Below are 23,717 nucleotides of genomic sequence, written 5' to 3' on the forward strand. Positions count from 1 at the left end.
CCTTTGAGCCTCCTAGGAGAAAAATACCTTGGTTAAAAGATTACAGAAGTTCCCATTGTGGCTCGGCAGTAACAAACCCCACTAGTATCCATGAGAGTGAGGGTTCAATCGCTGCTGGCCTTGCCTAGCGGGCTAAGGATCCGGCATTGCCATGAGCTGTGGTGTAGATCACAGACACAGCTCAGATCCAGCCTTGCTGTGGCTGTGGTGTAGGCCAGCAGCTGTAGCTCCCATATGACCCCTAGCCTGGAAACTTCCATATGCTGCAAGTACAGCCCTAAAAAGACCAAAAAAAAAAAAAAAAAAAAGACATTGCAGTTTGGCTGATTTTTTATTCTTTAACAGCTGTTCTATGGAACTAGATAAAATGAACCTTGATCTTTATCCCTTAATTAGGCTTGTAAAGTTAACAAAAGTTGATTTGGAATGGAGCTGGGCCCAAGCTACAAAGCTTCTAGGAGAAAGTATAGGAAAATATTTTGCAATTTGAGAGCAGATAGATTTTTTAGGACGTAAAAAGCACTGACCATAGAAGAAAAAGGTGACAAAACTGGATTTTATCAAAATTGAAAATTTTGGAGGTCCCACTATGGTGCAGTGGGTTAAGAACCCGATTGCAACAGCTTGAGTCACTGAGGAAGTGCAGGTTCAATCCCCAGCCCGGTGCAGTGGGTTAAAGGATCCACTGTTACTGCAGCTGTGGCTTGGATTCAGTCCCTGGCCTGGGAACTTCCATATGCTGCAGGTTCGGCCATGAAAAATAACTAACTAAACAAAATTAAAAGAAGTTACAAAAGTGAAAAGAGGTTAGGCACAGACGGGGAGAAGATATTTGCAGTACATATGTCTGACAAAGGATTTGTAACCAAGATAAGAACTCTTACTACAAAGAAAGAGATGCACAATTTTTTTTTTTTCTAACATGGACAAAAGACTTGCGTAGATACTTCATGAAAGAAAATTTATGAATAGCTCAAAATCATCAGTCAGCAGGAAAATGCAGATTAAAACCTCAGGGAGCTGTAGCTCCACATACCATCGAGAATGGCGAAAATTGAAAAGATTGGGGTTCCCATCGTGGCTCAGTGGAAACGAATCCGACTAGTATCCATGAGGATGCGGGTTTGATCCCTGGCCTCACTCAGTGGGTCAGGGATCCAGCGTTGCTGTGAGCTATGCTTAAAAAAAAGAAAAGAAAAGATTGGCCATACCGAGTGTTGGTGAGGATGTGGTGCAGTTGAAACTCTCATACTCTGCTACTCATACTGCTTAAGATCTGGGCAGTTCACTGAATGGAAAGAACTACGCTGCAGCTACGGCAACATCGGATCCTTAACCCACTGTGCCGGCCTGGGGAGCAAACCTATGTCCCAGCACTCCAGAGACACTGCTGATCCCATTGGCGCCACAGCAGGAACTCCAATGTAATTTTTTTTTTCTTCCTTTTTTTTTTAGGGCCAAGCCCACGGCATATGGAGGTTCCCAGGCTTAGGGGTCTAATTGGAGCTACAGCTGCTGGCCTACACCGTAGCCCCAGCAACATGGGATCCGGGCTGCATCTGAGACCTACACCACAGCTCACAGCACCACCAGATCCTTAACCCACTGAGCGGGGCCAGGGATCAAACTGCAACCTCATGGTTCCTAGTCGGATTATTTTCCACTGTGCTACGATGAGAACTCTGAATGTAATTTTTATCTCAACTAAAAACCATGGAAATAGGGAGTAAGTGGATTAGGGGATCACAGCACAGTCTGAAAGTTGAGCATTCCTTTCTGATAGTAAGTACACCCTATTTTATACTCAATATAATTCCACTTCGTGGTTACTTGTTTTAGGCCTAGCCCTGCATTTAATTGTGAGAGTGCTGTGAGGGACTCAGAAGGAAGGAAGCTTGATGGATTTATTGTGCTTATCATTTCAGTGTATACAGATATCAGGTCATTAATTTGTACGCCTGAAACTAATGTGATATTAAATGTCACTTATACATCAATAAAAAAGTAAAATGTAAAATAAAAACATTTAAGGATGTTTCTAACAAGTTGAAAAAAAAGCCAGTTTGTACTAAGTGCTTGCCATATTGCAGATACTGTGGTAGATATTTTGTGTCTATCACTTCATTTAGGCATCACATCCCATGAGCAGGGAATCTGAGGCTCAGATGTGTAGTTTGTCCCAGATTCATAGCTGGGAAAGAGCAGAGCTGGGGTTTTAAACTGTCAGTCAGCTTTTTTTCCAAACTCCATGGATGCAGACAGTGATTCTTGCCTTCACAGACCTGATTGGCAGTTTCATTGAGGAAGCAGAATTGACTCTTATTAAACAGTCACTGGTAAATGCCAAGACAGTCAGTGGGAGTCTGAACGGAGGCTGAGATCAGCTCAGGCTGGAGTAGTTGGCTTCAAGGAAGAGGCTTTGAAGGCAGGTAGAGCCTAGAGAAGAGAAGAGGACTGAATTTGCCAAACAGGAAAAATGTGAACAGCAGAGCCGAGGCCGAGTGAGAGGAGAGGAAAATGATACAAGGAGAACCAATAGAGGACCGAATGCAGGGAATTTTTACAAGCGACTGTCTGCCCGACCCTGCCAGGAAAATGCTTTCATACGCCTAAGTACCATGTGCAAAAGGCACTGTTTTCCTCACTTACAGATGAGCAGACAGATTTGGAGAGATGTAGCAACTTGTCCAAAGTCAGGTCTCTGGGACATTTTGCAGAACAGAGAGGGAAACCTCAGGTGTGGTCTTTGCACGGCACAACTGTTGAATTTGGAGGGTTTGGAATACAGGTTGACAAGTTTGAACTGGTCCCATGGACCAGTGCTTTCAGAGGTTTTTAACCATGACGCTCTAGCAAGAAGTAAAGTTTACATTGTGTTTAAATGCCATCTGTGACGCTCCAAACTGATGTCATGACCCAGTGACAGTTTGAAACCGCTTTTGTAGATAATCGAAGGAATCAGAGATTTGAGAAGCGACTTAGTGCCGGAGTTTACCGACAGCAATGTAGTGATGTGGTTCTAAGTGGTCTGCTTTTCCTTTTGTGTAATAATCTTATGAACACTTTGCCTTTCAGCTTACCAATAAAACTTTAAGCAATAGCAGTCAGTCCGAGTTAGAGAATCGACTCCATCAGCTGACAGAGACGCTCATCCAGAAGCAGACCATGCTGGAGAGCCTGAGCACGGAGAAGAACTCCCTCGTCTTCCAGCTGGAGCGCCTGGAGCAGCAGATGAACTCTGCCTCTGGAAGCAGTAGCAACGGGTCTTCTATTAACATGTCTGGAGTTGACAGTGGAGAAGGTTAAAAAAAAAAAAAAAATCAAAAGAATATTTCATTGCCTTATTTCCACCCTTGCTAAATCAAAAATGATTTTGAAAAGTTACAGAAAGGCCATTTTTGTTTAAAAGAAGCTTTATCCAACAGAGCACCTGTTTTTCTCCTGATGTGAGGCCTAGGCTAAGTGCTGTGGTGATGTGATGGTTCGTGAACGGATGATGGGCTGACTAGCATCCCTCACTGGTCTGGGACCTGAAGGAGGAGGCCCAGGGACTGAGGATCTGACCGAAGTGTGTAGGACACTTAGCAGGGCGTTGGGGACAATTCACTTAAGAGGAGCTTTCAGGAATCTTCAGATAGATTTGCTGTAATCACCCTCCAGTCTATAACTATGAATATTCAAGTTAATACGTAGTCCTATGAGTATATCCATGCTCTATAATTTTAATAAAGAAATGATAGATTCTCAAAACACTTAATCAAAAAGAATGTTGAAGATTTTAGCATGAGCTTCAACAAAATCAGGTTTTTAATCTTAGAACTTCTTAAAGTCTACGAAAGTAGTCATTCAGCAAATCTTAGTTCTTTGGCTTTACATTTTTATAACTTTTTTTCAAATAATATGTTATTTTATATATATATATTTAATAACACAGCCTCACTATAAAAGGAAATGCCAAAAAAAGGAAATTAAAAATCACTTGATAATCTTTCACCCTCATAACATTTTGGAACATCTACCTCCAGACTTATATATATGTTTGTAATACCTGTTTTATTGATTTGTAATTTTTCATATAAATATAGTTGAATAATATATTTTATACAATAATGTATGTATTGCTTCATAGAAATTTATCACATGGAAATAACATAATTTCGTTAATCAGTTCCTTGTGGTTGGAGATTTAGATCGTTGCCAGTTTTGTCACTAGTAGAAGCAGAAGGAAATATCTTCTGTACATGTCTTTTTTTTTAAGATAAATCATTAGAAGTTGAATTGCTGGGTCAGTAAGTATACACACTTAAGGCTCTTGCTGTTCGTTGCCAAGATCAGCAAATCATTAAGTCCCTGCTCAGTATCAGGTGCTGTTCCAGAGATAATAGTGGTCAGCAAGAGAAACCAGAGTCTCTGCCCTGTGGATCTTACATTCTGGTGTGGTGGGGAAGACAGGTGGAGAAGACAGGCAGTAGCCTCTGTGAGATGGTGAGATGCACAACAGAGAAAAATGAAGCCGAGAAGGTTGTACAGGGTGCCAGGTGTGGGGACGGGATTGGAATTTAAACAGGGTGGTCAAGGGGGACCTCATTGAAAGCGTGGCACTTAAAGCTGCAGAGGGAGTAGGTAGTAAACTGTGAAGAGGTCTACAGCAAAAGTGGTCCAGTCAGAGAAGAGCAGGTGCAAAGGCCCTGAGACAGGAGTATAGCTGGCATGTTGCAGGAGGCCAGTGCCACTGGAGTAGACCGAGTGAGGGGTAGAGCTTGGAGGAGGCTGTTTAGGTCTGTGTAGATTTTTGCTCTGAATGAAGTAGGAAGGCCTCTTGAGAGGGGCGACTGAACTGACCTGTGTTGTAACAAGATGCCTCTGGCTGCTGTGTCAAGAATAGGCTGCGGAGAGCTGAGCCCTGAGGCAGGGACACGGGGAGGAGCCATTGTGTTAACCCACAGGAGGGATATTGGTGACTCAGACCAGAGTGGGGATTGTCTGGATTTGGTTTAAAGGGAAGCAGATAGAGTTTGCTGGCAGAGCAGATAGGGCGTTCGAGAAAAAGAAAGGAGTCAAGGTTTTTGGAAAGACAGAGTTGTGTGCTGAGATGGGGAAAGCTGCACGGAGGGAAGGGTGGCACTGAGGGCAGGAAAGCAGGATACCGGTCTGGGGCATGCCGAGTTGACGGTTAGACTCCATCGGGAAGTGAAAGGGGAGAGGGGAGGGGACTGGAGTTGGGGGTGGTCGGGGCTGGAGCTGCCAGCTTTGTGGAAAGGCTGTGCGGCCTCGCTCTTACTGGCACAGGAAGAAAATGCCCGTTCATGCTGATTCTTGCCAGCGTTTGGTATTTGTAAACTTGAATTTTTCTCATTTCGTAGGAAAATAATTTTCTTACATTTAAAATTTTATTTTTGTGGGTTGGAAGTTTAGTATTTAAACTGTCTTCATTATGCTTTCACCTTTGATTGTATTGCTTAAAAGTTGCCCTTCAGAATTTCTTCCATATGTAAGGTATACTCAACTCTATAGGTATAAAACTCTATAGAGTTTTATTTCATATTAAATTTCATCAACTGTAATTTTGTTAGAAAGTTAATTTTGGTGTATGTACATTAATTATTTTCTTATGTAAACAGGCACACGTCTGCGAAATGTTCCTGTTCTTTTTAACGACACAGAAACTAACTTGGCAGGAATGTATGGAAAAGTCCGCAAAGCTGCTAGTTCAATTGACCAATTTAGGTAAGCAGTGCCCGCTCCCAGGAGTGATGGACCAGATTTTTTTACCTTTTTCCATCGGTTTCAGGCATAGTGAATCCTGCCCAGCAGAGCTGATACTTCAAATGACATTTTCCTTATTCCTTTCATGATATTTCAGTGCATGAACTTGCTTTAAAAGGTCTGCCAGTGCCTGTATTTTACTGAAGGTCATTAACCCTGACCATTTGTCTTCTTTCTATAAAAAACTCTATAGAGTTTTATTTCATATTAAATTTCATCAAGAAAGCCTCTGTCTTGTACATGCATCCATTTGAATGTTTTATATCCTTACTTTATCATATGCTTAGAATAAAAGGTGCTACTGTGTATACGAGTTACCTTGTGGTGCAGTGAGTTAAAGATCAAGTGTTGTCACTGCAGCGGCTCAGGTCCCTGCTGTGGCTCAGGTTTGATCCCTGGCAGAAAATTCCATATACTACAGGCACAGGCCAAAAAGAGAGAGAGAGGTACCACTGCATGTAAATGAATAGTACTCATTTTAGTATGTATTTTTTATATACTACATAAATAACATAATTTATATATATGTTTGCTTTTTTTTTTTTTTTTTTTTTTTACTAGCCGCACCTACAGCATGTGAAAGTTCCCATACTAGGGATCAAATTAGAGCTATAGTTGCCGGCCTATGCCACAGCCACAGCAATGCCAGATCTGAGCTGCAGGTTGCGGCAATGCCGGATCCTTAACAAACTGAGTGAGGCCAGGGATTGAACCTGCATCCTCACAGACACTATGTTAGGTTCTTAACCCACTGAGCCACAATGGGAACTTCTATGATATGTGTATTCATAAGACTTTTTTTTTTTTTTTTTTTCTTCGCCATGGCATATGGTGTTCCCAGGCCAGGGATCAGAAGCGAGCTGCTACTCTGCAGCTAGGACAATACCAGATTCTGAGCCCACTGGGCTGGACCAGGGATTGAACCCATGTCCCAGTGCTCCAGAGACACTGCTGATTCCTTTGTACCACAGAGGGCCCTCCATATTTATAAACTTTTTATGCTAGTAGTCATCCACCTTATAACGAAAATGTTTTGCCAGTATGTATATAGAGCCTTTATAAAGTTCATGTCTAAATAAACTACTAAACTCTTTTGCCTTTTAGTTTTTATAATTAAACATCGTTTACATGAACTGTTGCATAGTAGAGCAGTCTTTTCATACCTTTTTGTGTCAGGACAGAGCTGTGCTATTAAAAATTAGGAGGGTGACGGGCCAAGATTCCTGAAGCCCCGGGCCTTGGATACCATGGTCACCGTCACCAAGTTAGTGAGCACATCTCCTTCAACTGTTAGCTTATTCACCGTACACGTCACTTTCTGGAGAACATGTGCGCAGAGCATATGCTAGTGGTAATGAAAGAAGGAGAAGGGCAGGGAAGCAAGGTGTCTCAGTACAGTATCATCTTGGGGAAAAATGTTGCACGAAGACGTGAGTAGGGAGGCCTGGACACCGTAATGCCTCCCAGGCTTCCTTGAATGGAAACTCAAGGAGTTTCTGTAGTTGTGTGCCTTTTACAAGTATGTGTCCAGGCAGACGCTTCCAGATGAGCTCTGTGCAGGTTAATTCCAGCTAGACTCTTTTCTTCCTGTTCCTATGTTCACACTTACCTTTGGTTCCTAAAAGATAAATGACAGGTAGAGGAACCAAGTTTGCCTCCTGCATTTGTCGCTGAAGAATTAAGAGAAGTAGCTTGTGCTAAAGTGAACAGTCAACCCCCAAATAATGATCAGAGTATTTGTTCACTACTATGGCATTTTATGTGGTTTCTTCAGGTAATCGTTTAACAATCTGCTATGAAACAAAAATAATCTTTCTTTTATGGTGGCCACATAAAAGGTTTAAACGAGTAAAGTTTTCAAAGGCGTCATAAGTTGTTACCACAGGAACATCTGTTTTGAGTATAACTCTCTTCTCTTCTCCCCCCTCCCCGCCACCACTTGCACAGCATCCGTCTGGGAATTTTTCTCCGAAGATACCCCATAGCACGAGTTTTTGTAATTATATATATGGTAAGTAAACCTGTTTGAACAAACAGTGCTGCATTTGATTTTCAACGAGTTTTTTCCGCTGCTGATCTCTTTGACTATACATTTAGCAATCAATTTTGAAAGAGAACTCTGTTTTTGTAATTTAGGTTTTGTCTTGTTTTTTGTTTGTTTGTTTGTCTTTTTGTCTTTTTAGGGCCACACCTGCGGCATATGGAGGTTCAGGCTAGGGATTGAATTGGAGCTACAGCTGCCGGCCTACACCACAGCCACAGCAACGCCAGATCTGAGCTGTGTCTGCAACCTGCACCATAGCTCATGGCAACACCAGATCCTTAACCTACTGAGTGAGGCCAGGGATTGAACCCGCAACCTCATGGTTCATAGTTAGATTCGTTTCCACTGTGCCACGACGGCAACTCCTGTAGTTTAATTTTTTTTTCCCCTTGGAGTTCCTATTGTGGCTCAGTCAGTCAAGAACCTGACTACTATCCATGAGGATGCGTGGCACCGCTCAGTGGGTTAAAGGATCCGTCGTTGCCATGAGCAATGGTGTAGGTCGCAGATATGGCTGGGATCCTCAGTTGCTGTGGCTGTAGTGTAGGCTGATTTGACTCCTAGCCTGGGAACTTCTATATGCCATGTGTGCAGCCCTAAATATATATATATATATATGTGTATTTTTTCTTAAAATGCAAGTAAGATTGACAGTTCATCTCCTACAAGAAAACTTAGCTATAGTGCAGTTTAATGGTTACCTTTATTTCTCAACCCCTCTAATCATAAAAACATAATGCAAAGTAATTGATTTCATGTTTACCTTGATATAAGGTTTTTTAAATTATTTCCATGTGTTTTGTTTTATTTCTTAAAGGGATCTTGAGGTTGACGTATATTCTTTTAGATTTCTTAGCTCTTACTTGGTTCCCATAGCTTGGGCTGCCCTGTCATATCTCCTGTGAGCCTAAAAAGCCCACTAACTCTTCTGAGTGGGATGTCTAAAAGTAGTTGAATTAAGATGGGCAGTTTTCTTGAGAAGGAAAAAAAAAGCATACTTACAAAGAAATTTCCTTGTGGTCCACTAGAGGGAAGAGTTACTCCTTTAAATAAAAAGTTTTTTTAAAAAGAGACGGATGGGGAGAACAAAAGAAAAAAGTGGGGGGGGGGGGTGTTCCCATTATGGCTCAGTGGAAATGAACCCGACTAGTATCCATGAGGATACAGGTTCCATCCCTGGCCTCCCTCAGTGAGTTAAGGATCTGGCATTGCCATGAGCTGTGGTGTAGGTCGCAGACATGGCTTGGATCCCGCATGGCTGTGAATGTGGTGTAGACTGGTAGCTGCAGCTCTGATTCAGTCCCCAGCCTGTGTCCCAGGTGTGGCCCTAAAAAGACCAAAAAAAAAAAAAAAAAAAAAAAAAAAATTGGATGGCATCAGAAAGGGTTCAGAATGTGCCCAAATCTGGGTTGATGTCCCAGCTGTGGGGGGCTATGAGGGACACAGGCACTCTCTGTCAGCACGCGATGCCGTCTGCACAGCTCATGTGCAGGGCACTCGGTGATGGAACCGCCTCATGTCAGCACCACCAGGAGGAAGCTTGTGGCATTTATCACTGCAGGACCTGTGCTGGACCTTGCATCAGCCTCCGCTACCCGAACCATTATTCCTGTCAGGAATATCTTCCCATCTCCTCTTCACCAATCACAGCTAAACCCTTTGTCAAAACACCAACCATAACCCTGGTCAGAAAAGCCTTTCCAGCCGACATCGTGTACATCTGCCAGTTTTCATCACGCTGTCTGCTCTGCATTCAAAGCACCTGTTATTTTTGTGTATGTGTTATGCGTGCCTTCAGGACTTTGCTCCTCTTAACTGAGATTGTGGTTCTTATTCCCCTCCCTGCGTTTAGCTCATTTGACTTTTATCCAGTAAACACGCGTGGAGCCCCTGCGCTGTTGCAGACGCAGGGCCAGCCCCAGGCATACAAAGACAAGGCTGCCCTCAGTGCACTGTACAGTGGGCCTTGGGGTGGGGGGATTGATTCGTCGGCTCATTCATAAGTTGTTTGTTCTTCCTTTAGGCTTTGCTTCACCTGTGGGTCATGATCGTTCTGTTGACGTACACACCAGAAATGCACCATGACCAACCACATGGCAAGTGAACTCAGCCCGGCCGCTTCAGTGCTTGGTTGTCTGTCTCCAGTCTCTAGTCTGCCAAGGGGTCACTTGCTTAAACTTCCTGAGAAGGGTGCACAAGATTACTTTACAAGCTTTTAACTTTTTAAGTTATTATACAAGTACTGTGCTACCTAAATCTTCTTCTGATTTCCTTCAGCTGGTAAGAGTTTTCTAAAATGAACAGTAATTTAATGAGCTGAGCTCTGCTTTTTCTGAGGGTCAGTGGTGCAGTGTACATATGTACACACAGATGCTGGGGTTGTTTGCCTCTGTACAGACCATCCTGTAGCTTAGGTGATGTTCATTATGGGTTATAATCAGGGAAACTAATTGTATTTAGTAATATAAATAAAATGTTTACCTTTTGATAATTCAGTCTGCTTTGTAGTTTCATATATTTAACTTGGCAAATACAGATTTTGCTCTTTACATGTTAAAGGCCCAATTGGTGTAAATCTTTTTATAAATAAGGAAAAATGCAGAGCGAGTTTTATGTAAGATAATGGTTTTTCACCCCCATTAAACAAGACCTTTGCAGATGGGGCGTTCGTGAGTAGAGCTGAAATCAGAATCACTGTCACTTGTAATTGCCTTAGTGGTTTGGGCACGTGCTTTCCTCCCCTCCACGCCCCATGTGCTGTCTCGCTTTGATTTGTGTTCACTCCTCCGTCGTTTTCCTCCGCCTCTTTGCCTCTTCTCCAGCCTGTACCTTGGGTTAGCTCAGGATGTCTGTAGCCCCTGTTGGTAGCATTTAGGAATCAAATTTGGTTTAATACCCTTTACATTTTTAAAACACTCTAAGGCAGAGATGATATAGTTATTCTTTGAAAAGGGACATTTCTTTTCCTTACGTCCCATGTAGTGTGTGCTTTGGCGTTCCGTTTCATCTGCATGTCTAAAACCTTTTTTTGTCCATCCTGGGTACTACTGGTCTTTCTTCTTGAGGAGTTAACACATGTAGGTCCTGGGCTGGGCAGAGGTATGGTCCTTCCTATCAGGAACGCCTTTGCAGCAGCCCTCTGTGCCTAACTGAAGACTTGACCAGTTTCTGTTCTTAGTGATATTTCTACTATGAAATTAATTTAATTGTCCTATAAAATCTTCAGAAGTTTGGTATAGTGGATATACTCCTTTCTTAGTTTTCATCACACAGTGAAATTTTAAAGATCATGTTAGGTACGTGTGTTTGGGCCCTTTTCCAACTCAACAGGAATACTAAAAGGCAGCTCCACACCATCTAAAAGTGGGTATGAGGTCTTGGAGGCTAGGGTTAAAGACATGTTATGAAACCTGTAGGATTTATGTCATAGTTCTTCCTCAGGTGTGATAGCCTGTCAGTCTGAGCTCTGAAGTCAAGTCTGATCGCAGAGTAAAGAGTTCAGTCTGTTAATATCTTTCAAAGGTCTTTTTTCCTCTTCTAGTTTGGAACCATTTCTGGAAAATGATTAAAACCAGGTTACACACTTAAAATGGAAAACAGCACAGGCTTCATCATCGTGTGTTGCCAGACTTCCCGTCTCTGCATGTCCTCCTGGCGTTTGTTGGGATGGCTCTAAATCTTTTGTTCGGTTTTTCCACATTCTTGGCTTTGGAAATAGTTTGGCAAAGTGTTTCCGAGATTATTTTTCTGCAGTTACTTAAATCTTTGAGTTTCAGTTTCAGTATTCTTGACCGCTCACGCACTGGGGGATTTTTGTAAAGCCTCCCATTCACTTATTCTCAGATAACACAAAACCTTCTTGACCTACTTAAAAGGATTATGTGAGAGCTGAATTTTCTTCCTTCTCAATGAACTGCTTTGTATCTGTAGCTGTCAGTTGGAAACTAAGATGATTATTTTATTATAAGAAAATGTCTCTTTCGCTAGACTTTGTGCTTTCCCAAAGCTAGCATTTCTACTGCCGCAGAACAAAAACTTCAAGGGAGAAGCCTGGGTTTTGTGACAACGTGAGCCGAGGTCTTCCCTGTCTGTTTGTAGATTAGGGAATGGTGTGTGGGGCTGAGCCGTTCAGCCTCAGTTTAGGAAGACTCAGAGCTCACCCTGGAGGGAGGGGAAGAAAGCAACCTTTTCACGTGTGCCTCTGGGCTCCAAGCTCCTGATTGCAAGGACCAGCTGTACTGGAAAGGGCCAGCCTGGGCATCTTGGTGTGGGTGAAGTAGGACGGAACTGGTAAAGCCAAAGGGACAAATGAGCTAGAGCACTTGAGGCTGTGATTGGTCAGCAGGAAGGAAGGACAGAAAAATGTCTTTGTGGTTATTCTGAACATGCCAAGGCTGGTATTCCTAGGGCCTCTTTCTTGAGTGAGAAAACCATGGATTAAATGGTTCTGAACTTCCACAGTTCTAAGGTGTGGTCTGCTCTTCAGACGCAGACCCCAACATAAACACTTCAAAGTAAGTGGAATTGTTTCTTTTGTACGACCCATTGAGTTGTCAAGTATGTTACATACAGAAACCTCATTTCTAGAAGACATCTCAAAAAAAAAAAAATGGTGCTAAAGTGATTTTAAACCACCACAAGACTATAAGATGGTTCAAATTAAGTGCCCGTGTGCTGTTGGCCTCTTCTAGGAACTGAGAATAATAGTATGGTGAACAAAAGTCCCTGCCCTTGGAGTTCCCGTTGTGGCTCAGCCGTAAAGAACCCAAGTGGTATGCATGAGGATGCAGGTTTGATCCCTGGCCTCACTCAGTGGATTAAGGATCCGGCGTTGCCGTGAGCTGTGGTGCAGGTCGCAGATGAGGCTTGGATCTCGAGTTGCTGTGGCTGTGGCGTAGGCCGGCAGCTGTAGCTCCGATTCAGCCTCCTAGCCTGGGAACCTCCATATGCTGAGGGTGCGGCCCTAAAACAACAAAAAAAAGTCCCTGCCCTTGCAGAGCTTATCTTTATGTGGGGAAGGCAGACTACAGGCATATGCCTAATGGGTCACTAAGTGTTAAATGCTGGGAGTACCTATAAAATGAGACAAGTGTAAGATGACAGAGACGGAGGGGGGAGGGATGTCCTCCCTGCAGAGGTGACACACTGGTGCAGAGCCCAAATAAGGTGACAGGCCATGCAGGGGGCAGAGCCCCTGGAAGGGGAGCATGCTTGGTGTGTTCAAGGAACAGAACAGCAAGGAGGAGGCCAGCGTGGCTAGAACAGAGGGAGGGAGGGAGACAGAGGGGTGGGGGGCAGAGTCTTCTGGGCTGAGGTAAGGACTTTGAACTTGAAACTCCATTTAATTTCTCCTTGGTAACCCCTCTGCCCCTGAAGCAGTACCTTCTTTAAACAAGGAAAACCTTTAAAAAAAATTTTTTCTGAAGGAAAATCTTTAAAAGTCCCCACCCCCCCGCCCTGCCCCGACTCCTGCAGCATGTGGAAGCTCCCAGGCCAGGGATTGAATCCGAGCCACAGCAGTGACAGTGCTGGATCCTTAACCACTAGGCCACCAGGGAACTCCAAAAAATCTGTCTTAGAAATACACAGACTAAAGTGGCTCCACATGCAAATGCTAATTTTGTTGAGGTGAAGACAGACTGAACCCGAAGAGGTCATTTTCTTTTTTTTAATTTTAAAGATTTTTATTTTTTCTATATAGTTGATGTAATTTTCCTATGTAGTTACAAAGAATACCGAATCAGTGGACCTACCCTTTCCCCGTGACCTCGTGGTCTCCGCAGTCCTATCAACATCTCCTCTTTGTGCAAATCAAGGACAAAGAGAAACATGAAACTCGAGCGTGGAGCCCTTCGTGTCTGCAGACGACGGTCCCTCGTCCTTTGACAGCCAGCCTTGGCACAGCTCACTGTCCAGCATTACGGCTTCATACTCTCCAAGCTCATGAACCCTGGTTGCCGTTTCTGATGCCCCAAGGACAAAGACCTTGCCTGTTGAATCCACTGTTACAGCCTCAGTGCCAAGAACAGTGCCCGACACATACCTGCCCTTCACTTGCTGCTCATTGAACTTCATTGACTAAATCGTTTCCCAAACCAGAACAACGAACAGAAACTGTAACGGGCCATGTGTCTCGCTAGTGGGAAGGACTTAGATCGGGCAGCTTGTCAGGGATTTTCCAAAGAGGGAAAAGCTGTAGGAATTTAAATACAAAAGCAGGGACTTCCCCTTGTGGCCCAGCGGGTTAAGAACCCAGCATAGTCTCCATGAGGATGGGGGTTTGATCCCTGGCCTTGCTCATTGGGTTAAGGATCTGGCCTTGCCACAAGCTGTGGTGCAGGTCTCAAATGCAGCTTGGATCCCATGTTGCTATGGTGTAGCATGTTGCTGTGGTGTAGGCCGGCAGCTCAGATTCGACCCCTGGCCTGGCACCTTCCATATGCTGAAATAAATAAATAAATATGAAATAAATATATTTTTTTAAAATACAAAGGCAAAGAGTTCCTGTCGTGGCTCAGTGGTTAACGAATCCTACTAGGAACCATGAGGTTGCAGGTTCGATCCCTGGCCTTGCTCAGTGGGTTAAGGATCCAGTGTTGCCATGAGCTGTGGTGTAGGTCGTAGACGCGGCTCGGATCCCACGTTGCTGTGGCTCTGGCGTAGGCCAACGTCTAAAGCTCCAATTAAACCCCTAGCCTGGGAACCTCCATATGCTGCAGGAGCAGCCCAAGAGATGGCAATAAATAAAAAAATAAAATAAAATAAAATACAAAAGCAAAATGTGACCCGAAGATACTGCTGGTCCTAGATATTCATAGCGAAGACCTTTAACCATCAGGGAAAGTTCAGTCATGCTTAACGATTCTCCCACAAGCCCAGCAAGGCGGCCTCCTAGAGGAGAAGGCTTCTGAAAGCAATTAAGATGCAGATTCAATTTTTGAAAGTTCTGCAAAGCAACACCAAGGTACAATCAGTTTCCTCCTTAATATCAAGTTAAGTTTCCTCTACTTCACTGGACCAATTCCTCTTTAGCCAACTGGCCTCTGGTCTTGCAGTGCTAGTTAAACTGAGTTTATAGGAAGTAAGCAGTTTTACGTATATAAATTTATCAACTACTAGCTTTAACTCACACGTGTGATTTACGTCAATTGATTCAAGAATTATTAAAGCCTTAGGAGTGGTTCAGTGGAAACGAATCTGACGGGCATCCGCGAGGACACAGGTTCGATCCTGGCCTCGCTCAGTGGGTTAAGGATCTGGCGTTGCCGTGAGCTGTGGTGTAGGTCTTAGACGCGGCTCGGGATCTGGTGTTGCTGTGGCTGTGGTGTAGGCCGGCAGCTGTAGCTCCTATTCAACCCATAGCCTGGGACCTTCCATGTGCTGCAGTTGCAGGCCTAAAAAATATAATAAATAAAAAGATTTTATGGGAGTGGAGAGTAGTAATAAGGGGAGAAAGGTTGAGAAATACTGGGCTTTAAAAGTCCTGCATGATCTGATGGCCCTCGCTACCTCGTGAGCTTCAAGCCACCCCCACATCTTATGTTACACTCCTGCCTTGTACTGCACTGTCCCAGGCTTACTGTCCTGCTGCTGTCATCCTTGGCCGTATGACCCGAGTTGCTCTGGCTGGGGAACGGTGAGTGGAAGGGACGTGGGCCATTCCCAAGCAGAAGCTCTAAACATCATCTCGTGGCTTTCCCCCTCACTCGTTCCTCCACCTTGAGCCCGACGTGTTCTAGACAGGGGCCGCTCCTTCAGCCTGGGTCCCGGAATGAAGAGGACATTGAGCAGAGCCAAAACATGCAATATGCCCACGGTGGACATGTACCTTGGACAAAAAAGTAGAAGTTTAGCTTTTGTGAGCCCCTGAGATTTGGGAGATTGGTCGTGACTGCATCATAACCCATCAGTGGGTGACTAATGGACCCAGCGATGCCCTTGCTCTCTCTCCACCCCTACTCCTCCCCTCGGCTTAGAGCACATCCCTCCCTGATGGGCTCCTGAATCCCCCTGCTGTCAGCTTAGATGCTTCTATCTCTATTAAGTCAGAACTTCTCCCTTCCCCTCCCCGCCACAGAACACCAGACTAGGTGTCTGTAGTAGGCAGAGTAATGCCCCCCCCCAACACATCCGTGTCCTAATCCCCAGAACATATAAATACGGCAAAAATCGCAGATGTGATTGAGTGAAGGATTGCAACAAAAATTTATCCTAATTAACTAGTTGTGCCCAGTGTAATCATAAGCGTCCTTAAAAGATGGAAGAAGAAAGCAGAATCAGAGATGTCGTGACAGAAGGATTCAGAATGACTGAATTGGAGTTCCCGTCGTGGTTCAGCGGAAACCAATCTGACTAGGATCCATGAGGACGCAGGTTTGATCCCTGGCTTCATTCAGTGGATTAGGGATCTGGCCTTGCCATGAGCTGTGGTGTAGTTGGCAGGCATGGCTTGGATCTGGCATTGCTGTGGCTGTGGCGTAGGCCAGCTCCAATTTGACTCCTCGCCTGGGAACCTCCATATGCCTCTGGTGGGACCCTAAAAAGACAAAAAAAAAAAAAAAATACAAAAAACAAAACTGAATTGCCAGCTTTGAAGATGGAAGAAGAAGCCATGACCCAAGGAACACGGGCAGTGCCTAGAAGCTGGAAAAGGCAGGAAAGAGATTCCCCTAGAGCCTCCACAAGGGAATGCAGCCCTGCCCAGTGAGACCCAATTCAGACCTCTGACCCTCAGGACAGTAAGAGAGTAAATCTGAGTTGTTTTAGGGCGCTATGATTGTGGTGATTTGTTACCGCAGCCACAGACTGCTCACACCGTGTCCTGCCCTGCTTGGGAGCTCCCGTAGCCCAGCAGTGTCCTCAACAATACTGACACGGAATCAAATGCCTCCTTCCCTTCCCATCCCTCCATCATTCTGGAATGAACAACTTCCTAAACCAGGACTAGTGAGGCACAGTGGTGGGCGACAAAGGGGCATGAGTCTAAGGCTGGATGCGCTGCTTTCTGGCTGCTCTGCTAGCCGTGGTGATGGGCAAGTCCCTAAACTTGTCTGACCCTGATTTCCTCGTCTTTTAGAAGCTGGAAAGAATCGCAAAGAATTTCCCCCAAGTAAAAAGAGAGTTTGCCAAGTCGAGAGTATATGTGAATGTTCGTTTTTCCAATGTTTATTTTAAAGCTGGCTGGGACTGACAGGGTGGAAAATGGCCCTGCTGACAACCCGTCAGCCGTGTTCCCAGCAGGTCATGACCAGTACTCAGAACAAGACATTGACAAGGCCCCTCTTGTCAGCCCCCAAATCACCAAACACCGCTCCCCTCCCCCCAACAAGCATTCCTCCTTTCAGAGCAATTGCTGCTGTTTCACCAGTAACAACTGAAGTCCCTTTTACCTCTCTGACCAGGTAATACTCACTGAGGTACTCAATCACCCAGGTCCCCCCTGACCTTTTTTTTGACTTTTTAGGCCCAAACCCACAGCAGAGAGAGGTTCCCAGGCTAGGGGTCCTGTAGCTGCCAACCTGCGCCACAGCCACAGCAACACCAGATCGAGCCGCATCTACGACCTACACCACAGCTCACAGCAACGCCAGATCCTCAACCCACGGAGCAAGGCCAGGGGTCGAACCCGCATCCTCATGGATACTAGTCGGATTTGTTACCACTGAGCCACGACGGGAACTCGGCCCCTGCTTCTTGACAGCATCCAGCACAGAACAGGCCTCTGATTCTTTAATGCCCCCGCAATGATCCCACACAAACCCAAGTCCTAGAGGAAGCGCCTCTCGTCTCCCCTGCTCCTGAAGATGTCTTCTTGGCTGCAGCAAGCTGGGTAAACCTCGCTCTGGGAGTTTGGGTTTTATGCATTTGTTTTGACTCCAGGTGCAGCCTTTGGTCCAATAGCATCTTCTCATATTTAATTCTAAATTCACAGATAAGCAGTCGGGCTTGGAAACCCATCAAGGTCCTCCATTTAGCTATAAAAAGATCAAACATATCTTCTGTTTGTTTTCATACAGCCAAGGGTTTGGCCTAGCTGGTTCCTTACCAGCTCTGTCTGGCATCCAGTCTTCTATTTCCCATCGCGGCTGGAACCTTCAAGTAAGTAGCTTTTAGTTACTGGAGAAAACCTGGCATATATTTTCAAATAACACTTAGTCCTGGGACAAAGCCAGATACATTCTGATGAGAGTTAATTGTTCTTTATCAGCATGAGAGGAAGCAGGTGTGTGTTCCCTGCTGCCATCTGATTTATTTCTTTGAGCTTTAGAAGCAGACACTCCATCAGCCACCCAAGCAGGAAATTGCCTTTCTGCAGAAGGTAAACAAGAGGGTTTGCTTTATTTTTAGCCGGAATATTATACCTAAGAAAAATTTCAAATCGCTTTTAAAAAAAAAATCTGATTATTAGAGTATTATTCCTATTGTGAAAAATACAGAGACGTGTAAAGGAGAAAGTATCATTCATTCATAGACCCGCCACTCTAACCTAATGTCTTCACATTTGGGCTTGTTTCCTTCCAGTCTTTTTTCCCTGCTGCGTATGTGTGCGTACACAGGAAGGTCCAGAGGTGGAGAAAAAGCAGCTTATAGTGAAAGCCATACTAGAGACAAAATTTTCAATTTTAATCATACTATTAAATTGCATAATACACGCTCATTGTAAACATTCCAAGCAATACCATATACAGAGCATATACTAGTGCCCTTTCAGCACTCCCCACCCAGCTACTTCCCAAGTGATAACTCCTCTTCAATTTTCAATGAAGGAAGAAGTGCACTTTAGTGCTCAGTTGTGAATACTCAGTAAGTAGCTGTTTAGTGTTGGGTAGGGGCAGATGTGGGAGTCGTTGAGTGAATACTTCCCATCCCTTTTGTTGCAGATAGACCCTAAGCTCACCCCAATTTCCTGCCTCCCTGGCACAATTCCCTTGCCAATGTGCTCCCATGACTTGCATCTCTTCAATAGAATATGCCAAATGTAATTGGATGTCAGCCTCTCTTTTATTTTATTTTTAGTTTTTAAATTTATTATCATTGTCATTATTATTCTTTTTAGGGCCGCATGTGTGGCATGCGGAAGTTCCCAGGCTGGGGGTCTAACAGGAGCTGCAGCTGCCGGCCTATGCCACAGCCACAGCAATGAGGGACCCGAGCCATGTCTGTGACCTACACCATGGCTCATGGCAATCCTGGATCCTTAACCCACTGAGCGAGGCCAGGAATCGAACCTGCATCCTCATGGATACTAGTCAGGTTTTTAACCCACAGAGCCATAACAGGAACTCCTTATTTCATTTTTTAAAATTTATTTTTCTATTAAAGTATAGTTGATTTATAATAGTTATGCCAATTTTTGCTGTACAGTGAGATGAGCCAGTCATACCTATATATACATTCCTTTTCTTGTATCGCAAGAGATTGGATATGGTTCCCTGTGCTGTACAGTAGGACCTCATTGCTTATCCATAGGATGTCTGTCTCTTGATTTGGTTACATTATAAGGCAAAGGTGACAGGATGTCAGCCTTGTGATCACCTTGCACTATATAAGATTCCATCTCAGCAGCCTGGAGTCTCCTTGTTGGCTTGGTGAAGTGAGTGTCTGTGTTGAGGAAGCCCATGTGTCAGGGGACTGTGCATAATGTGAGGATCTGATGGCAGCCCCCAGCTGACAGCCAGCAAAAAGCCCGGCCCTCAGTAATCCACCTGCAAGGAAATGAATGAATTCTGCTCACAGCCTGCCTGAACTTGGAGGCAGATTCTTCCCCAGTCAAGCCTCCAGCGGAGACCTGGCCAACATCTTGATTATAGCCTTTTAAGACCCAGATGAGAGGACCCAGCTAAACTGAGCCCAGACCCCGGACCCACAGAAATTTTGAGATAACCAATGGCTGTTCTTTGAAGGTGCTAGAGTTGTGGTAATTTGTTACACAGTGATGGGAAACAAATACACCTTTGCTATGCATTTCCGTACTGTAGGGCTAGGACTCCCTGGATGCAAGCAACAGGTACCAGCTCAACCTGGTACAAGCAAAAAGGAAGTCCACAGGTTCACCTAACTTCCGGTGAGTTTAAATCCAGGTGCTCAAACATTGTAAACAGGTTTCTTGCTCTTTCTTGGCTCTCCTGTCAGCTTGATTCACAGGCAGCCACTCCCCAAAGATGACCACACTGCTTCCATCCATAGCCTGTCAGCTTGACAACTCAGTGGAAAAAAGCACCACCTCTTTCCCACAGGTCCAGCAGGAGCCCTGGGGTTGATGTCCATTGGCTCTGGTGGGACTAACTGAAGACCTGTGCCCACCAATCCCTGGGGACAGATGGACGTGGTCTGTATCCCACACCCAAACCACACGAATCAAAAGAGGGAGAGAAAGGACCAAAAGAAAATAAAGGCACTGCTGGTCAAAGGTGGAATCATTACAAACAAGAGCTGTCCACTGTGGGCTCAGGCATAGTTGTACCGCAAGATGTATGCACAACTTCATATCCTACTTTGATATCATAACAGTATTTAACAATATCGTACTAAATACCTCCCACCTAATTTTTGCAAATGTTCATAAAAATAAACACGAAAACTTTTATACTCACAGAAAAGTTGAAAAGAAAGCCCAGTGACTATCCACATGCCCTTCACCTAGACCACCCCATGGCCAACATCATGTGGCATCTGTTCTCTTTTTTTCTCCCTGAATGACCTAAAATACATTTCAGACCTCATGGCACTTCATCTCAGGATAGATCCCAGCTTGGGTCTGAGAAAAGAGGCAGTACCTATGTAACAGCAGTACCATGAACTCATCTAATAAATTTAAGATTGTGCCAGGATCTGGTGTAGCTGTGGCTGTGGCTTAAGCTGATAGCTGTAGCTCTGATTCGACCCCTTGCCTGGGAACTTCCATATGCTGCAGGTGTAGCCTTAAGGAAAAAAAAAAAAAAAAAAAGAAAAAGAAAAACACTGTGACAAAATGCTGTGAGTATAAATTTTTTTAATTTGTTTTGAGAATGAGTCCCTTAGGACATAGCCTAGAGCGGAATCACTGGGTTAAAAGTAGAGCAAAGTTTCAGACTTTCTGCAAATCGCCTCACTGCCCTGCAGAGAGACAGTGGCCAGTTTGCCATCAGACAGGAGTGGACCAGATTCTTAGTGCATTCTTCTTATCTGGATCAAATATTAGAACAGAAAAGAGACCAGGAGTTTGGGGTTAGTAGATGCAAACCATTACATTTAGAATGGCTAAGCAAGGAGGTCCTACTTTGCAGCAGAGGGAACTATATCCAGTCTCTTCGGATAGAACGTGATAGAAGATAATGTGAGAAAAGGAATGTGTATACACACACACACATATATGACTGGGTCACTTTGCTGTACAACAGAAATTGGTACAACATTGTAAATCAACTACACTTTTATTAAAAAATACATTAAGGAGTTCCTGCTATGGCACAACAGGATTGTTGGCCTCTTGGTAGCTCTGGGATGCAGGTTTGATTCCCTGACCTCGCGCAGTGCGTTAAGGATCCGGCATTGCTGCAGCTGCAGCTTAGGTCAAAACTCGGGCTTGGATCGGACCCCTGGCCCAGGGACTCCATATGTCAAGGGGTGGCCAAAAAATAAATAAATAAATAAATAAAATTTAAAAAGAATAAAAAGAGAGAGGGAGAGTTTTTTAAATCCAGTGGAGAGCACGGTACCTAATTGGTTTAATATTCAGTTGATTACTGGTTGGGTTGAATATAATCAGGTAGAACATTTCTATGTTTATTATTTGAGTATGTTTTATAAAATCAGGTCATTTTAAGAGGAAGACTCAGCAAAAGAGGAACTAATGAATACCACTTAGGTTCTTGTAATTTCTAGACAGTGTGTGCTTGGCACGCTCAGCTGGTGGGAGGGGGACAGACTGTGTTGGAGTCACCAGCAAATGAGGCTCAAAGGTCCAAGGCCCGCAGCCTAGGGGCAGCACCCAGGGGGCACCTGGTGCCCCCTGGTGAACAGTGCAGCCCTTCATGGCCTGCACAGCCAGGTGGGTGATCAAGGCCACAGAGGAGCCCTTCGTTCCTGCTGAATAACCCTTCAAGCCACGGGCGGTGGCCCCCATCCCATCTGCTCACACTTAGCGCTTCTTCCTGGGAGGTCGGGGGCAGGGGCGCTCTCAGGAGGAAGCAGCACACCTCTCAGGGTTTGACTCTCTTCCTCTGATGTACTACTCAAGAATCAACAATAGGAAAATGCTGGCGAGCCTGTAGAAGGCTCATCACCAACGTGAGAGCACCAACGCCACCAGTTTTTGGCTGAACAATTAAGTACATAGTCCTCCAGCAATAGGGCAGCCGCTTTGAACAAATCAACTATAGTCAGAAAGGCTTTGATCACATGCAATCTAGTGGTAGGTTTACTGCTACCAAAGTTTCAAAGTAGTGAATGAGTCTAAACAATAGTTCAAGGAGCTCCCGTCGTGGCTCAGAGGAAACGAATCTGACCAGCATCTATAAGGACACGGGTTCGATCCCTGGCCTTGCTCGGTGGATTAAGGATCTGGTGTTGCTGTGAGCTGTGGTGTAGGCCAGCAGCTGCAGCTCCTATTCAGGCCCTAGCCTGTGAACTTCCATATGCCTCTGGTGCAGCCCTAAAAAGACAATAATAATAATAATAATTATTATTATTATTCAAGATATCTGCAACAACTACAATGTGACGTCAAAATATCTGTGACTTCCATTGGAAACATTCGCAAGTATAAAATTGTGGCTTGCTGTCTATATTCATAATTAAAGGAAAATGCTAAACTTTAGTTTGAGACTAAAGAAAATAATGATGTTGACTTTCCCTATTTAAGTTCATGGGCCCCCTGAACTCTATCCGTAAACCTTTCCACAGTCCGACTGTGGTTAACAACCTCTGCATGGATGGAAGGACCTTGGGTAGGCCACCTGATGACCTCCTACTTGTTTGGAGAGAACAGTAAATGAACTCTTTTTCTGCTAGGCCACTGAGATTTAGAAGCCGTCTGTTTCAGCAGCTAGCATTACTTGTTCTGACTAACACAGAAACCAAGCCTTAGATTCAAGACGTCCAATGAACCCCAGAAGGATGTGCCAGGACTGGAACTGGGCAGTCTGACCCCAGGACCGGTCTCTTACCCCCAATCCCACCCCATTGTCTTCCTGGCTGTGACCTAAGGGTTATGAGGACTGGTGCGTGGCTCTGTATACACCACAGTCTCTCTGGGCTTCAGGTGTTTCAGCCTTTTGATTTCTTGATAAATAAATACGATTCCACATATAAGTGATATCATATGATGTTTGTCTTTCACTGTCTAACTTCAGCTAGTATGATAGTTTCTAGGTCCATCAATGTTGCTGCAAATGGTATTATTTTATTCTTTTTTTATGGCTGAGTAACATTCCATTGTATATATGAACTTATTTGCAGGACAGAAGCAGATTCACAGAAAAACTTATGGTTACCAAAGGGGACAGGTGGTGGTCGGGGAAGGGGGGGCGCTGGGAAGAATGGACTGGGGGTTTGGGATGGGCATATGCAACACTGAGGTATATCGAATGGTTGGGGGACCTGGTGTATAACAGAGAACTCTACACAATATTCTGTGATAATCTATGTGGGAAAGAATCTGAAAGAGCGCTATGTGAAGTTAGCAGACAGAGGCCAAGGTCACACGCTGCCACATGTGGAATCTTAAAAAAGGACAAAAGGAACTTCTTTGCAGAACAGATACTGACTCACAGACTTTGAAAAACTTATGGTTTTCTGGAGTTCCTGTCGTGGCGCAGTGGTTAACGAATCCGACTAGGAACCATGAGGTTGCGGGTTCGGTCCCTGCCCTTGCTCAGTGGGTTAACGATCCGGCGTTGCCGTGAGCTGTGGTGTAGGTTGCAGACGC

At 44.5% G+C, this 23,717-nt stretch overlaps 1 protein-coding gene across 6 annotated transcripts in view; it reads left to right on the forward strand.

Moving 5' to 3' along the window:
- Nucleotides 1-10,301, forward strand: part of GOLGA5 (golgin A5) — a 63,740-nt gene extending 53,439 nt beyond the window's left edge. For 3 of the 6 annotated variants that reach the window (XM_084970089.1, XM_084970088.1, XM_013989218.3), the window contains 4 exons: nucleotides 3,076-3,301; nucleotides 5,622-5,727; nucleotides 7,714-7,777; nucleotides 9,834-10,301. In XM_084970089.1, the coding sequence (XP_084826215.1) occupies nucleotides 3,076-3,301; nucleotides 5,622-5,727; nucleotides 7,714-7,777; nucleotides 9,834-9,914 (477 nt within the window). In that variant the 3' untranslated portion in view covers nucleotides 9,915-10,301. Of the gene's footprint in view, nucleotides 1-3,075; nucleotides 3,302-5,621; nucleotides 5,728-7,713; nucleotides 7,963-8,337 lie in introns of all 6 variants that reach the window. The other 3 variants (XR_014811308.1, XR_014811306.1, XR_014811307.1) reach the window with 3 other exon arrangements.
- Nucleotides 10,302-23,717: the final 13,416 nt, after the last annotated feature.

This window comes from Sus scrofa, chromosome 7 (genome assembly GCF_054392235.1).
Source record: "Sus scrofa isolate SSC_HxYL_T2T_F1_AM1 chromosome 7, Sscrofa_HxYL_maternal_Yorkshire_Landrace_v2.0, whole genome shotgun sequence".
Lineage (NCBI taxonomy): Eukaryota > Metazoa > Chordata > Mammalia > Artiodactyla > Suidae > Sus > Sus scrofa.